Source organism: Corapipo altera, unplaced genomic scaffold (genome assembly GCF_003945725.1).
Source record: "Corapipo altera isolate COAL_440 unplaced genomic scaffold, ASM394572v1 343, whole genome shotgun sequence".
Lineage (NCBI taxonomy): Eukaryota > Metazoa > Chordata > Aves > Passeriformes > Pipridae > Corapipo > Corapipo altera.
Window position 1 is genome coordinate 5,399,666 of NW_020884913.1, and position 16,293 is coordinate 5,415,958.

Sequence of the window (16,293 nt, forward strand, 5' to 3'; positions counted from 1 at the left end):
TCCCTCACCAGGAGGCTTGGAGGGGCTGCCAAAGCAATTAAGAGACAATTGCAATGATAAATAAGTAAAGGGAATTAAAGCGCCAGCACCAGTGTGTGATGGCAGCCAGGCTGGGGGGATGGGGGACTGGCTGGATTTAACCCCAGACAGATGGGTGGATGGATTGATGGACGGACAGATATTGCCAATGCTTTTGAGCCTGAAATACACGTGGCCAGGTCCCTCCTGGCCTCCCCGGGGCTTTGCAGCCATCTCTGGGGTAGGGCTGGTTGTCCCCGAGCAGTCCTTGCCATCATCCCACTGTTACCAGCCTCGGCTGCGTGCTGGCTGACAGCAACTCCAACAGCTGCTTTGAAATAGGAAAAAAAAATTATGTAGCTTTAGAGCAGCTTCTTGGGGAGTCGTTCATGGAGGCAGGCGATGCCAAACCAGCTGGGAAGAGGGGCCGAGCGTTGGCATCTCCCTGGGACAGCCTGCCACGGGCGGCTTTGTCTAGTCCTGGCGCTGCTCTGGCATGGGGCTGGTACTGCCTGGCAAAGCCCTGGCTTCTGCCCAGGGCCCCCGAGGCTTCAGTTCCCACTTCCCGAAGACTCCCTCCCCTGCCCGTGGCTGCCTTTGAGTCACGGCCGCCTCTGCCCGAGCCCCAGCCCGGCAGGGAAAGGGCTATGTCAGACGTACATCAAGAGAAGAATTAAACCTGGCTCATCTATCACACCTGATTTATGGCTCCATCAGCCCTCGGAAGGTGGGAGTAATTTTTCCCTTTCTCGTTCCCCACAGCACACCTTCCCGGTGCTGCTGTGCCCAGCAGGGCATCCCTACCAGGCTGCCGTTTGCAGCATCACAGCATCACTCACCCGAACCCGTGGCCATCAGTGCCCAGCACCCCAAATCCCAAGCAGGGGGCAGGAACTCAGCCTCCAGTGCTCGGTTCCAGCCTCAGCGCAGTCTGACGGCTCCTAATTAGCCCTCAGCGCAGTTTAATGAGTTGCCATTTTCCTTTGCCTTTCTGCCGCTGGTGGGATGAGCCTGTGCCGGGTCTCAGCAGTAACGGGACGCGGACGGAGAGAGTGTGCACAGAACCACAAATATCCCCAAGATGCAAAAGGCAGCCCCGGGATCAGCACCAGAGGACGGAAGAAGGGTCCCCAGCCAGCTGAAAATGTCTCTTTAATGACCTGAACATGGCGTTTCGAGTCCTTTTGAATGAAACGAAACGTGACGGCAACACAGGCGGCAATGAGTTTGGCGTCCCCGATGCCAGCCCTGCCTGTGGGGAGAGCCCGAGCCAGCGTGTACCAGCCCCTGCCAGGCTCCTCCGACCCTCCCAAAGCGCACGGGACCCGCCGAGCCGCTTGGAGCATCCCACTGCCGACGGTGCAGGACTCCGGGAGAAACGAGCCCGGCCGGGAGCCGCTGGCTGGCCCGTGGGGACACCCGGGCAAAGGGCAGGCAGAGGGGTGCGGGCACCCCCTTGTCCCCCCCCCATCACACCTCCGACTCCAGGCTGGAGACCCTCCGCCAGGACCCGCCGGCGCAGGGACTCGCCACCCCGCGGGCCACCAGCGGGTCCCTCCTCTCCGTGCCCACCGCCCGCAGCCAGGGCAGCTCCCCGCGCCTCCCGCAGTCCCTGCAGCCGCCGTCCCAGCGCGCGGACCCCCGGCCGCAGGGGTGCAGCCCGGGGTGCTCCCGGGGCGGCGGGGACCCCCGCGAGAGGTGCCCCACGAAGAAGGGCAGGTTGGCGTAGGAGTTCATGCAGGCGTGGGGCGCGGCGGCGGTGGCACGGGGGTTCTGCCGGCAAGCCTCCCGGTAGGACGGCAGCCTGGTCACGGGCGAGCGCGGTGCCAGCCGGCCGGCGGCCTGCGGGCAGCGGGGGCTGCAGCCGTAGCCGGGCTCGGCTTCGGGGAACAGGTCGGGCACGTCGGCGCGGGCGGGCGGGCGAGTGGCACCGCAGCGCCGCAGCCCCCCGGGACGCCGCTTCTCGCCCCGCTCCCCGGGAGCCCTGGCCGAGCTCGCCCACCGGCTCAGCTTCTCCCGCTCCGCCTCCAGCCGCGCCGGCTCGCCCCTGGCTCTGCAAGTCCTGGTGACTTTCGGGAAGGCTCCGCGAGAGCAGGATGGAGGCAGGCTGCTGACATCCCGCTTCTTCTCCGCTGCCGAGAGCAGCCGGGGCAGTGTCCCCGAGCCCCCGTGTCCCCCGTCCCCCTGGAGCAGGGGGTTGTTTTGCAGCCGGTCCCCCCGCCCCGACGGCCGCTTGTGCTCCCTGTAGATGTCCGGCGGTGGGAGGTCCCTGGGGGACGTGGGGGGCGGGAGGGGAGCCCCGATATGGTTCCCCACCAGCACCTGCTCCCCATAATCCCCCCCTGCTGAAGTCTTCACTAGGAGGTGGGGGAATCCCGTGAGGGTTTCATCCCCTGCACAGCCACCCCGAAACTTCACCGGGTGTAGCAGGCGGGGGTGCTCGTTTGCCCCTCTCCAGTTCTCCTCCCCGTACAGCCGGGAGTCCACGGGGATGGGCTGGGGCAGCGGCAGCCCCAGGGGAGCACCCTTGGGAGTGTAGGCTCTCCCCATCCTCTCGGTGGGGTGCGGGCCAGAGGAGGGGGCCCGGTGTGCGCCGGTGCTGTTCTGCACCACGAGCTGGGGTGTCCTCAGGGAGAAGGTGGTCTGGAGGCGCTCGCTGTGGTTGCTCCAGTCCTCGATGGTGCGGGTGGCCTGCTCCAGGGAGCCGCCCACGCTGGCCGTTGTCACCATCTCCTTGGCCGCCTGCAGCATCTTCAGCACGTTGGCCTGGGCCGAGCTGGCTGTGACATCGGGTGTGGGCGCCCGCCCAGGGCTCCCCATGGTCTGCACCCCATTGAAGCAGCTGTAGATGCCCTGTGGGGAGAAGTGGGGGGACCCCCACCATCAGCAAGGTCAGTGGGGTCCTGGTCCTATGAACCTACCCTGCTGAGCCAAGTTCGTGCTGCTGAGGCTGAGGTGGCTTGACAGCACTGGTGTCCCCTCCCCAGCATCCCCAGCACTGCCAGGGTGAGTGACACCATCCTCCATCACCCGTTTCCCCAGGGATGCTAATACAGATGGCTAAGCCCTTTCCCCAACAGCTGGCTTTTCTCCACAAGAGCTCACATCAGCACAAACATCCCCAGTCCCTCCTGTATGGGTCGAAGGGACAATGCCCACCAAACCATGCCCAGCCACGTGACACCGTGTGGGGACATTTGGGCCCCTCGAGAGCCCCCTGGCAGCATCCCTCACCCTGCTGATGGCCAGGAGGAAGTCAAGCTTGTGGGACTTGGGGACGGAGTGGCGCAGCTTCCAGTAGACGAGGTGCTCCCAGGCAAAGACCAGCAGGCTCAGCCCCATGGCCACCAGCAGCATGTAGAAAACCCCGGCCATGTTGTCGATGTCCAGCTTGCTGCTCATCACCTCGTTCTTCTCATTCTGGCAAATCCCCGACAGCCAAACTGTCTCCAGCTTCTGGGTCTCACCTGGGGCCGGACACGCACAGGAGTGTGGGGGTGAAAATCCACCCACAGGAGTCATCTTCCCAAGCACATCCCTTGCTCATCCCCACCCCACTGTGGCTGGAGGAGAAGAAAGAGACCCCTGAGCTCCAGGGGTAATAGCCTTGTTCTTGCTGCTGCCCTTGGCTTGAGCATCCCACCAGTCACTTGTCCTTCTCCAGGCCCTGCCTTTCTCTGTCTCCCATGTGCCAGCAAGCTGTGCTTGCTGTCCCCTTCCCAGGCTTCTCCTTCTGACCCTTGGATTTCGTGCACAGCTATCTCCAAGATTTTACTACCCCAGAGGGAATGACCCCCCCCTGCCACCGCCAGCATCCAGCTGGAAAAATGCCGCTGGATTTAATATCCCCTGAGAGGAGGTGGTGGAGAAACCCCTCAGTGGCATCCTGTGAGGAGCCATGGAGGCTGCACAGGTTTGGGGGACCAAAACCCTGCTCCCTGGATTAATTTGTAGGGTGGGGGTTGGGCGAGGATGGGGCACCCACCGTCTCCCAGGAACTGGAGCAGGGCCAGGTCAATGGCCCGCTTCCAGCGCGAGTCCTTCTGCAGGGCGATGCCGTAGCCCGTGGTGGCAAACACCTTCCCGCTGCCGATGGTCACCAGCTTGCAGCCCTCGTCCTTGCCCGCCATGTAGTTCAGCACCGCCGCGTCGTAGATGAAGGCGTCCAGCTTCCTGGGAGGAAGGGGGAGGGGGGGGTCTGAAAGCCCTTTTCTGGGGGGTTGTGCTTCTCTTGGGGGAGCTCCACCCCTTTCAGGCAGCTGTAGCCCATCTGGAGGGGGTTGAGTTTTCTTTGGGGGTCCCTGCCTTGTCTTGGAGAGCTGTAACCACACTTGGGGGGGAAGCAGCCAACTTGGGGGGGCTGTATCCCATATGGGGGAGCCATACCCCATCTGGGGAGGGCTGCATCCCTTTTGAGGGGAGCTGTATGAAGCTGCACCCCATCTTCAAGGGGTTGTATCCTGTTTGGGGGTCCCATATGCCATGCAGGGAAGCTGCAGAGAGCCATAACCCATCTGGGAGAGCTGTACCCAGCCTGGGGGGCCCACATCTCACTTGTGGGGGCTTGTACCCCCATTGAGAAATCCCTAGGCCATCTGGAAGGTCCTGTACCCCATTCCAGGGAGTTATAGTTCATTTGGGGCTGCTGTATCCCATTCTGAGGAGCTGTACCTCAGCTCTGGGAGCCATACTCCATTTGGGGGAGCCATACCCCATTTGGGGGAACCATACCCTTTTTGGGGGAACCGTACCCCATTTTGAGGCTGGTGAGGGCGTCCTCCACAGAGCGCTGGTTGTACTTCACCATGTGGGTGTGCATGTCGGGGTAGTTGCTGCGGATGTTCCTCTCGGTGCTGCCGTTGGGGACGGTGCCGAAGCGGAACGGGGGGTACTGCTCCTGCGGCTTCTGGAACTGCAACGGGGAGCCCCAGGGAGCGGCATCACATGGCGTCCATGTCCCTGCCATGTCCTCCCTCCCCACAGCCAACCCTCCACCCATCCAGCCGGCTGCCAGTGATGTGCAGCAACTCCCACCCCCAAAAAAACTTACTATTTTTAGGGATTTTTTAGGATTCCCACCCCAACCATCAGCCCCACCTTCCTGTCGCTCAGCCCTGACACAGTGTCGATGTACTGCTCCTGGATCATGAAGGCAGCCAGGTTGGCCGTGTAGCTGGCGAGGAAGATGACGGCGAAGAAGGCCCAGATGAGCACCATGATCTTGCTGGTGGTGCCCTTGGGGTTCTCGATGGGCACCGAGTTGTTGAAGACCAGAGCCCACAGCAGCCACACCGACTTGCCAATGGTGAAGGTGGGACCTCCTGGCCCTACGGGGACATGGGACAGAGGGGACAGCCGTCAGCTGGGCTGGGGATGTGTGTCCCCCCCCCCAGCTCCCACCTCCCCAACTCACTCTTGCCACTGGTGAGGTTCTGGTTGTAGCCAACGGGGCTGAAATACTCGAACACGAAGACGGTGATGGCCACCACAGTGAGGCACATGACAAACATCATGACCCACACGGCCGGGCTGTAAGGCTCTGCAAGGCAAGTGGGGCTCTGTCAGCCCCCTGGGACACCCCCTGGGGACTCCCAGGAGCCCTCCCCAGTGGATGGGGCTCGTCCTCCTGAATATTGTCCCTCTTTGGAGAGGATATGGGGACTGAAAGCACCATGGCCAAGCAGCTTCACAGGAAATCAGGAGTGAAGGGGGATGCTGTGAGATGGGGGAATGCAGCCATGCTTCCCTGCCTAGGCAGAATCAGGCTCTCATCAACAGGGAGATGTTAACAAAATACTGTCCATCTCCAGAGTCACTGGCAGGAGGGTTTCCCATGGGATCACAGGTTCTCCCCTGTGATGGCTCTGGCCACAGCACTGCGCCTTCATCAGGCATGGGACCAGCCTCCCAGCCTCACTCAGCCCCTGTAAAAGCCCCCCGTGAGCTAGGGTGGGCCATGACCCCCCTGCCTGCCCAGGATGATCTGGGATGGAGCAGCAGGAGCAGTGGGGATGCATCCGAGCCATCAACATGCGGCTGCTGAAGTTCATTTGTCAGCGCGTCCTTCGCTGTCAGGGAGGAGAGGCCTCCCCTGATGGGGATGCGGCTCATTAGTGCAGAAGCAGAAGACACAGGGACTGCAGACCCCGGCCCTGCCAAACCAGGACAGGATGCTCCATCTGACCCCATGGCCAGTGAAGGTGACCCTGCTTCGGGGGCAGGTCAGACCTGCACTGTCAGGGGGACAGGAGGGGGAGGATGTGCCCAGGCTGGTGCTGTCCCACCTCCCATGGCATCCCTGGTACCTGCACCCACCTACACCCTCCCACACAGGAGCCCATCTTCGGCTGAGCTGGGACATTGCTGCTGGGCCCTTGCCGAGAGCCTCGAGAGCCTCAAGCCCTACCCGAGCACTCAGGCTGAATTTCCTGACGACCTTGGCCAGTCTCCTCCCCTTCCAAGGCTGCAGCTTTGCTGGTTTAAAACTCATTAAATAGAACTTTTAGCACTGGCGATTTCCTGGCTTAACCGCCGGTCCTGGTGATGGTGGCAGAGACAGGGTCCCCACAGCAGGACTCTAAGGTGGAAAATCCCCCCAGCACCCTGTCCTCTCTCCTCCACACAAAAAAATGAAGAGGAGAAAATCACTGAGCCCAGCCTCCACCTCCCAGACTCCATCTCCATAATAAAAGGATTATTCAGGCAGGGAAGGAGGAAGCCCCAAAGCCTGCAGCACAATCTCTTTCCCTTATGACTTAGGCTTTTTTTTTTTTTTTCTTTTCTTAAAAGTTATTAAAACTGAACAATATTTCCAGTTTGCATTTGTGGGAAGCATGGGATGAACCTGCACACACAGCTCACCCAGGAAGGCGGAGGGGGAGACGGTCCCGTTGCTCCTGGCCACCATGACGCTGATTCCCGTCTCCACGAAGGGCACGGAGAAGTCCACGATCTCAGAACGCTCCTCATTGATGGTGAGGGAGCCAATGGCCATGTCTGCTCGCTTGTAGTACACCTGAAGAAGGGGCAGATGGGCTCGGGATGGGCAGAGGGACAGGCAGAGGGACCCAGACCATCTTCCCCAGGCATTCCCTCATCTCCATCTCCAACCTTAATTTTTGCCTTTTTAAAAAAAATATTAGCTTTTTAAGTGACCAGTGGCACAAACACAACCTGCTGTGGGGTTGTAAATGTTCGTCTGACTCCTCCTTTGAGGAGGAGCTCATGCCAAGCTCTCCCCTGTGCAGAGTCCCATGACAGACAGCCTGATCCCACCTCCATCGGGAAAGCCCCAGGTCAGGGATGAGTCAGGGTCAGAGGTGGGGGGTCCAAGCCATGCCCAGCCCTACCTCACCAATCATGCCATTCCAGACCCCACGGACGATCTTGCCATGTTTGCCATTGGTCACTAAGTAGAGGTCATAGGAGAACTTGACGGCCTTGGCCAGCTTCTTCAGGATGTCGATGCAGAAGCCCTTGCAGCACAGCTTGGTGTAGGGATCCACGAGGCCATCGCCACTGGAACCGCACCGGGAAAAGCGGGTTGGACCAACCAAAGATGCTCTGAGCACCCTGGTGCCCCCCTTGGCCCCCCACATGCCTGGGAAACAGTGGCCAGAATTTCCGAGCTGCATCCCCCTGCTCACCTGTGGGAGGAGTTGGTCTGCTTGCGGCAGGGCACCGTGTTGCGCACGCAGACCCCCGTGCTGGGGTCCGTGTTCTCCACGATGACAAAGGGTCTCTCCTCCAGCGTGGCCACTGTCAGGTGCCGGTTATCGACCACGGGCTGCATGTAGGAGCCGTAGCGGGGCCACACCGGGTACTTCATGTGGATGATGCCTTTCTCCCACTTGCCCACCTGCCCACGAGGGAGAGAACACAGTCACTCTGGCGAGGGGCTGTGGGGGTCACACAGGGTCCCGTGTCCATCCTCCCCATACCCTGGTGATCCCCATCTCAGCATCCCTTTCCCCACACACCCATGGAACACGGTGTTTCCTCCTGGGCCCCAAGCACCACATTTGACTGAGCACAAACCTGGCCAAACGTCACACAAAATACTTTCAAGCGAACAAAAAAAAACCCCCTCCGTGCAGCTTGTTTCAGGTCTAGGTGTTTGGCTGCTGTTCTCCAGAGGTGGACAGCTGCATTTTTGCCTTTTTTTGGAACTTATCAGAGAAATTGCAGGAAAAAACTGACAGTTCTTGTCAGAGCTTTGGTGCCCATCGTTTCCACAAAGCCCCACCATGGGTACTTTTGGGTACCAGCCATGGGTTTTGCAGGGATAACCCACCCCAGGGTGGAACCTCAGCCTGTGCATGGCCCCAGGCTCACCCTTCCCAGCCACCCCACAGTGCCTGTCCCAGGGGGACTGGGGGTCCTACCATCTCCCAGAGCCGATGCTGGTTGAGTGTGATCACCACCATGGTGGGCCTGACCAGGTAGCCACCTTCATTGAAGGAGAAGTCCCTGTGCTCCCACGTCACATTGAGGAGGTGCCTGGTGGGACACAGAGCCCGTAAGCCCCTGTCTGTGCAGCACATCCACATACAGCCCTCCTCCTTCTCCTCCTCCTCTTCCTCCAGCTTCAGCTGAGCTGCCACAGGTCTCATGGAGATATGTGGGGCTGAGAGCTGGGGACCAGATTTAGCCCCTACTCAAGGGGTAGAGAGGAGCTGGAGAAAGCTCTGCCAGCAAGGAGGCACTGAGGATGGCCCCCTGCTGGGCTGAGGGTGCACAGGCTGCCACAGCCACCCTGAGATGCCACCTCTGCACTGCAAAGCAGAGCTGTGAAACCCCCTGAGCCTCCCGAGGGTCCCGAGCTGCAGAGAAGCATGGGAAAAGGCTGTGGAGATACTCCAGGAGAAAGCCAGCCAAGAGGCATTGACCACCAGGTGCAGCCCACAGCCAGCATCACCCCCTCTGCCCACCAGCTCCATCCCCCTCCTCCCCTGCCCCTTCCCTCTCCATTTCCCCATTCCCCGCATTTCATACCCATCCCAGGGGGTCCCCGAGCCTCACCGGTAGAAGCTTGCGTTGGTGGCAGTGGCCCTGGGGGGTGTCCAGCAGTCCCGCCCCACCTCCAGGAGGTAGCCATGGGCACGGAAGAAGCTGGCTGCCCCCATGGCAATGATGGCCACCCCGTCCCGCACCTTCTGCCGCAGGCTCAGCTTCCAGCTCTCCGTCACCACGCTGATGAGGCCGACAGGGAAGGAGGCGGGCGGCACCTCCATGTTGCCCACTGTCAGGCTGGGCACGATCCAGACGTATCCTGGCCCCACAAGGCCGGCTTGTTCTGCCATGGAGAAGAGGTACTCGGCCTCCTCCCGTGAGCAGTACACAATGAGGACCTGGGCATCGATCTGCCGCAGGAGCCGCTGCGTCCTGGAGCTGCTCTGCTCCTGGCTCATCTCAATGGTGAGCACCTCCTGCAGCTCCCAGCCAAAGTAGCTGGCATCCGTGAAGGAGCGGATGACGTCCAGGAAGATGTTGTAGCCCGGGTAGAGGCTGGTGATGACAGCGAAGGAGCCCCAGTCGTATTCCTCCAGCACCTTGAAGATCACCTGGATTTGCTGCTCGATGGAGACACCCAACTGCAGGAAAGCTGATCCGGGCTCCTGTGGGAGGAGAAGGGGTCAGGGGCTGCACTGGCACTGTGATCCTGTTCAAGTGTGCCATTAACTGGTGTAGTCCACGGGCTGGAGACACCCAAAATGGGACTCATCCACCTCCAAGGAAGCTCATCCCATGTAAAGGGTCAAGGCCTGCGGCTTCACATCTGTTTGTCAGCTTATTAAACAAAAATTCATCCACCCTCCAAAGGAGATCAGCAATTTCTCCTTAAACCAGGAGAAGAAGGTGGGCAAGAGCTCTGCCAGGAGCATAAATCCCATCCCGGCTCCGACTCACTACCTGCAGCCGGAGCCTGTGTGGCTCCTTCCCTCCCACCCCACCTCCCCGGCCATCTGGCCTCTCATTAGCAAACCTTAATTGATCTGATTCTGTCTTAAATGATTCAGCGAATGGCATTTGCCGAAGGTCACGTGCAGGCAGCAGGGTTTTGCCGCCCAGACCCCTTCCACCTCCAGAGAAGTAGTTTGGGGTGAGCCCCTGGGGGTCACAGACAGAAAGCAGGAGCTGCTGGGGACTTTGGGTCTGTGGGAGGAGGAGGTCGAGCCTTCAGACAGGTCTCTCCACTGAGCCCAAAATACCCAAACCCTGGAGAAAGCTGCAGAAAAACACACAGACCACAGCAAACCATGGCTATTTTTCAGTTGCTCGGGCTCCATTTGAGCCCTCTGCCCTCACACAAGTCCAATGCACCCACTGCCACCCACCCACAGCGAGCAGCAGCTCAAGGTGGTCCAGGAGCACCAGTGGGTGCAGGCAGGGCTGCAAAGATGCCATCCAGCAGGGTTGGACCCCAAGCCACTGTGCAAGTAGAGCATAAAAGCCATGCCCTGAGGAGGAGCAGAGTCCCTAGCCACTGGGAAGAGCAATCACTGAGACTTCTCCAGTGCCCAGGCTGGGCATGGTGGGACAAGCAGCCACGAGGAGATAACCCAAATCTCTTTGCCACAGCCCATCACCACATGCCCAGCACCCTCCATCCTGCCTCCAGCTCTCCCTGCCACCAGCGCTTCCAAGCAGGCAGGTGGCAGTGACTGACAGTATCTGATGCCAGCGAGGAGCAGAGAAGCCAAAAATCCTGTTTTGGGTGTGGTGCACCTGAGATTCCTACCACAGCCAAGCGAGGCTCCTCCATGCTGCCCACCTGGCCATTTCAGGGCTGGATCCAGCCCTGGCAGGGCAGGATGAGAATGGGGTTGTGACAACCCTGCCATTGCCCCAATAGTTCCAGTGCCACCAGCCCAGCACTCCATGGTGGGCACAGCCTGGAGGGGATGGGACACAGTACACCAGGGAAGGTCCCTCCAGGGGCCACTGAGGTCCTCTCCCATGTTCCATCAACAGAGTCCCTCCTTAAAGTCCCCACTATATCCCACCACCCGTTGGCCACACTGCCACAGCCAACTGCCTACTCCTGCCTGTGATCCCACACTCCACAGCACAGCAGCTCCTCTGCCCTCCAGCATTCCACATCCCTTAGCTACCCTTCTCTAATAACACCTCATTTCTCTCATCCCACCTGGAAGTAACCCCCAGTGAGTGCCTCACCTTTGGGGTCAGGACCACTGCAGACCCCCCGCTGATGCTGATGACGGGGACCTGAGTCTGGGAGGAGATGAAGTCAAGGATCTGGGCCACGGCCTCCGTGCCCACGTTGTCCTCGAAGACGATGCCGTGGATCTTGTGGCTGGCAAGGATGTCGCAGATCTGGGTGAGGAGGGTGCTGGGGTTGGTGTTGTTGACGATGACGGTGATGGGGTGGATTTCCAGGGGCATGTCCAGGAAGCTCTGGGGGCTCAGGCGGGAGCGGATGTGCAGGGGGTAGGACGTGCCCCCAAACACCACGGCCACGTTGACCACCGGCTCCTCGGGGCCCGGCAGCAGGAGGTCCGTGAAGGCAGCCGAGCAGCCCAGCACCATCGACAGTAGCAGAGCGTGCGCCGGCGCTCTGCCCATGTCCACCGCCGCGTCCCTGCCAGCACAGCACACAGCCCCTCGCATCCAGCCGCCCACCAGGACCCCCACCCCACTCACCCCAGCCCTCCTCACTGCCCTGGGGCATCACCAGTGTGTGTTGACCCCAAAGAAAGAGGGGACCCTCGTCCTTTGGATGCTGGGTGTGGTGAAGGAATGACCACGGGGTTGTACTCACCACCCACTGTACAACCCAGCGTCATGTGCCTTGTCTCCAGTCCTATCAACCAGTAAGCCTTCACAGATGGTCCCCTCTTCCCACCACCACCCCCTCCCCATCCCACTAACACCGTCCCCCCTCCCATTGCCCTCCCACCCCATCCAAAAGCCGCGCCACAGTGGTCCATGTTATCCCTTCAGCCAGGGACAGGGACAGCAGCAAGAGGTGACAGGAGGGGCTAGCAGTTCCCTGGTGCCTCTGTCTGCAGTGGACAGCCACCTTCAATATTTAAAGGCTTTGCCCTTGAGGGAGGGTTCAGCTCTTCACCCCCCATGTTGAGATTTTGCAAACCACACAGTCACAGGGGCAGCCGGTCCCCTGCCTGTCCCCCTGCCTGTCCCCCTGCCTGTCCCTCGCCCATCACGCTACCTCAGCCCCTTCTCTGACACAAAATCCCAAACAAAGCATCCGTCTGGCTTCTTATTTCCAAGTTTACCCCCTAAACAGCATCCTTCAGCTTTCCTCCTTCCTGCCTTTACCCCCGGTGTGTGTCCCCTGCTGGCACTGCCCACCTGGCTGGGACACTCACTGCACTGCGTCTCTGCCGGCTGCACCCCAAATCCAGGCTCTCAGGGGCTCTTTGGGCACGTCTTCCCTGCCAGGTCCCCAATTGCCTACTGCCACTGGGTGCCCGTGCTGCAGCAGGTGGGGTGACAATCCCCTGAGCGGGGGGCAAATCCCTGCCTACAGTGATGCATCCCCATGCTGGAGCTCACCCCTTCCTCAGAGCCTGTTGGCAAAATCAACCCACAGCCAGGGGCATCCAAGCCCCTCTGAGCCTCATTGTCCCCAGGGCCATCATCACTGGGCAGCGGGGAGGGGGACGAGCAGCCCTGCACGGTGGCACCAGCCACGCGCCGGTGTCACTCCATGCAGCAAGGTGCCAGCTGGTGCTCGGAAACGTAGCTTGCAATTAAAAGCTGCTGTTGCTTAACGTGTCCCCAGCACAGCCAGAGGAGCCTCTTGCTGAGCAGCTCCTGGATGGTTTTGGGGTCTGGGCTGCCCCGGGGAGCTGCACCCCAACATCCCACTGTGCCGCAGTGACGGACAAACCCTCGGCACGCTGCGAAAACACTGCCGGCATGTTGGACTGAAAACGCAGGAAATAAACCCAAGGGCTGCCTGGCTGGGCACCTTGCAAGAGCTGCTCGGTGTGGATTTGAGCACCTCCGGAGAGACAGAGAACACAAACCCCACACTTCTCTCCTGGACCCCATGGGAAAGCTCAGGCACCTGTCTGGGCACTGATGCTCACCAGGCAGCATCTCTCTCAGCCAGATCTGAGTTTCAGCAGGAGATCAATCACCCCCAGCACCCATCCAGGGGGTTCACTGCATCCCCCACCCCACCGCACATCGCAGCCGGCCGAGCCGCAGGAGCCACGACGCCACACCGATGGCTGCAGCCAGGGCCCCTTGGCCAGAGAGGGCAGCAGGTGAGTCATGCCATGCTGGCAGCGTCCCACGCTCTGGCATGGCCAGCTCAGTGGCGGGGCAGCCTGCACTGCCTGCTCCTCACTGCGAATTCCCAAGTATTTTTAGTCCCATGATAAATAATTCATCGGGAATCCGGCATCAGCTACCCGAGCAGAGAGGAAGGGGAGCAACACACCACCCAAAACAAACAGAACCACTCTCCCAGCAGCACTGCCCGTCTGAGCCCTCCTCAAGGACATTTAAATATACTCTGGGCCCTCATGGTGGCTGATTGGGTTTGCTTGTGCCAGTCCTGGTACCTCACCCATCCCAGGCCCGTATCCTCCTCTTCCTCAACACAGCTCTTCCCCATGCTCAGGAACCTCTTCTAGCACCAAATAATCCAGGCAGAGACCAGCAAATGCCTCTCGTGATGCCAAGCTCTGTCCCCAAAGGGGTTGCCCTGCTCCTGGCTGTGACTGGGGACAGGTTTGAAGGATCTGGTTCCCCATGGACTGAGCCGCAGGTGGAAAGCATCCCCATCCCTCACAGCCAGAGCACAAAGGCAACGGCAGAGGGGAGGTGGGCATGGGCACATCACATCCTTCAGCCAGTGCTGAGGCAACCAGGGGAATGAATTTCCATCCTTCCCAGGAGTCCGGTGCCACCAGCCAGAGCCAGGCTGCTCACCACAGCCCTTGGCAGACATGGAGGAGGACGTCGGTGTTCAGGGCCAGAGATCCCGTGGCTGGCAAGGGCTCCATGCACAGGTCGGAGCCAGGGCTGCTCCAAAATGGCCGGATTTGGGAAGGGAAGGAAAGGTCAGCCAGCTCCTCCAGCCCAGCCAACACCGTTTGTTTCCAGCTTGTTTTTTCTACGACTGAGCTAGAGGGGTGCAGGAAAATGTGGGTTTTTTGGGGGGATGGCAGATTGCAGGAAAGTGGCGGAGGCTGAGGAAGAAACTGAGCCCACCCCTGAGCTACTGCCAAAGCTGGGGCTGTTCTTGGGCTCAGCACAGCATAGCAAAGCCCCCATGGACTTTAAAGAAAATCTGCATTTTCCAACCCCTGGTAGCAAGCACTGTGGAATTGCTCCCTTGGGAAAAGACCTCCCCAAAAGAGTGGTTTTCCAGCTGGGTGAAGGGCCAGTGGCCAGGCTGGGGCGGGAGGAAGGTGGCCATGGCCAGGAGCCTGGGCAGGGCAATGCCACCTCCTGGCAGCCTCCCCTGGGACCAGAGGACACCACAGAGCTGCTCAGTGGCTTCGACACTTGTTTTCTGTTGCTTTGGGGTAGTTTTGAGCAGGTTAACCCTCTTCCTAGGCACACCTTCCTGGTGCAGCAAACTCATGGAAACCTCCTGCTAAAGGCACAATCAAGCCTTTACCTCTCCCCAGCCCCTAAAATGTCATTTTAAGGCAACAGAGAAAGTTTACTCCTAATTTTAAATCTCTTTTTTGCCCTCCCTCCCTTCCCTGGTCTGAGAGGGGAAATGCTCATGCAGATATTTTGACCTCAGGAAAGGGAGAAATAAAATCCCGAAATGCAAAATATCACTCAGGAAAGAGAAACCTTATCCCCCCAAAAAGAGCCTCCGAGCCTGAAATGAGAGGGAAAGCACAGCCTGCGCCAGGGGATGGGGAACTGCTGCTGGTGGACGGAAAGGACAGAGCGAACCCGAACCTGGCGGGAGCCACGCGGGGAGGGGAAGGGGCACAAGGGAGGGCACCGGGACGTGCCAAGGCTTGTCATTGCCCCCATGGGGACATCCCTGTGGAGCAAGAAGACCCCGATGGAGCCCCCCGGAAGGAGAGAAAGCAGCAAAACCTCCCCAAAGCCAACTCGTCTCTATCCCTGTCCCCATGCAGGAAGGGGATGACTCGGGAGGGAGAAGCACTGGCAGCCCCGGCAAGCACCGTCTCCTTTCAACCTTCATCCTCCATCACCCAGCATCACCCTCCTCTTCCTCATCACCCTCCCCTTCCTCGCCCGCACCTCCGACAGCAACAGTTGCGGGCCGGGGGCTGCGGGCCGGGGCGATGGCGAGGGCCCCGCACACGCACGCACCCAAACGCAGCTTAAAAAGGTCGAATATGGATTAACCAAAAATAAACGCCAAGTGTCCTGCCTGCCGCTGGGTTACGCAAGGTGGCGGGGGGGGACACAGGGCTGGTGGCACCCAGGGAGGTCTCCTCAATTTTTCCTGCCTCCCACTCCCCCAGAAACCCCCTAGTGAGGCTCCCAGGATTAAGGTTCATTTCCGTCCCGTGCCCGGGATGGGGAGCGGGAGCTCTGAGGATGCGGGGGGATGCTGAGGTAGGGGGAGATGACCAAGGCAACCCCCCACCAAAAAAAATCAACGACCCCCACCCCATCCCTAAAAGTTGCTGGCGGAGGTGGCGGGGCGACAGCGGAGTCCGTCGGGCCCCGGTTGCCCCCAGCCCGCCCGGTACTTACGGGACCGCCGCTGCTCGGTGCCTACATGCCCCGCGGCTCCGGCGGGGCTCGTCCCACCGGGGGCTCTGCTCTTCTCAACCCTCTTCTGTTGCGAGGCAGCCCCCCGGGGCGGGCTCGGCCCCCGCCGCGGCTGGCGGGGGGCTCCGGCGGCCGCCGTCGGTCCCGGCTCGTCCTTGGCGGCGGCGGCGGCGGCGGCGGCTCTGCAGCGGCGGCTGGAGGCAGGGACGGGAGCGGGGGAAGGAGGGAGCGGGCGCGGAGCGGGTGTGCACGGGGGGGGGCCCGGTGGCAGCAGGTGTCTCGGCGACCTCCGGGCTCCGGCAGCCATCTCCCCCCGCCCCGGGACCGGCGGGGCTGCCCGGGCGGGACGGCCGGGAGGAGCGCGGGGGAGGGATGCGGGGATGGAGGCTGGGGGGGGCCCGGGGGCGGTGGAAGGACAGGACGTGTGTCCTCCCGCCTCGCCGCAACTTCGGGGCTGGCCGCCAGCCCCGGGGGAAAGGGAGGGGGGGAACGGGGGACGGGCAGCCCTACCTCCCGAAACCGGCCCGCCTCCCCTGGCACCGGGGCCAGCCCCAGCGCTGGGGA

At 60.9% G+C, this 16,293-nt stretch overlaps 1 protein-coding gene across 1 annotated transcript; it reads right to left on the reverse strand.

Moving 5' to 3' along the window:
• Positions 1-1,404: 1,404 nt before the first annotated feature.
• Positions 1,405-15,868, reverse strand: GRIN2C (glutamate ionotropic receptor NMDA type subunit 2C). Its single transcript, XM_027654710.1, has 13 exons — positions 15,712-15,868; positions 11,197-11,620; positions 9,040-9,635; positions 8,403-8,517; positions 7,665-7,876; positions 7,368-7,536; positions 6,880-7,033; positions 5,432-5,557; positions 5,116-5,345; positions 4,770-4,930; positions 4,004-4,191; positions 3,253-3,485; positions 1,405-2,871 (listed from the first exon to the last, which is right to left on the reverse strand). The coding sequence occupies exons 2-13, from the start codon at positions 11,602-11,604 to the stop codon at positions 1,489-1,491; spliced, it is 3,975 nt and encodes a 1,324-aa protein (XP_027510511.1). The 5' UTR covers positions 11,605-11,620; positions 15,712-15,868; the 3' UTR covers positions 1,405-1,488.
• Between the last annotated feature and the right edge of the window lie 425 nt (positions 15,869-16,293).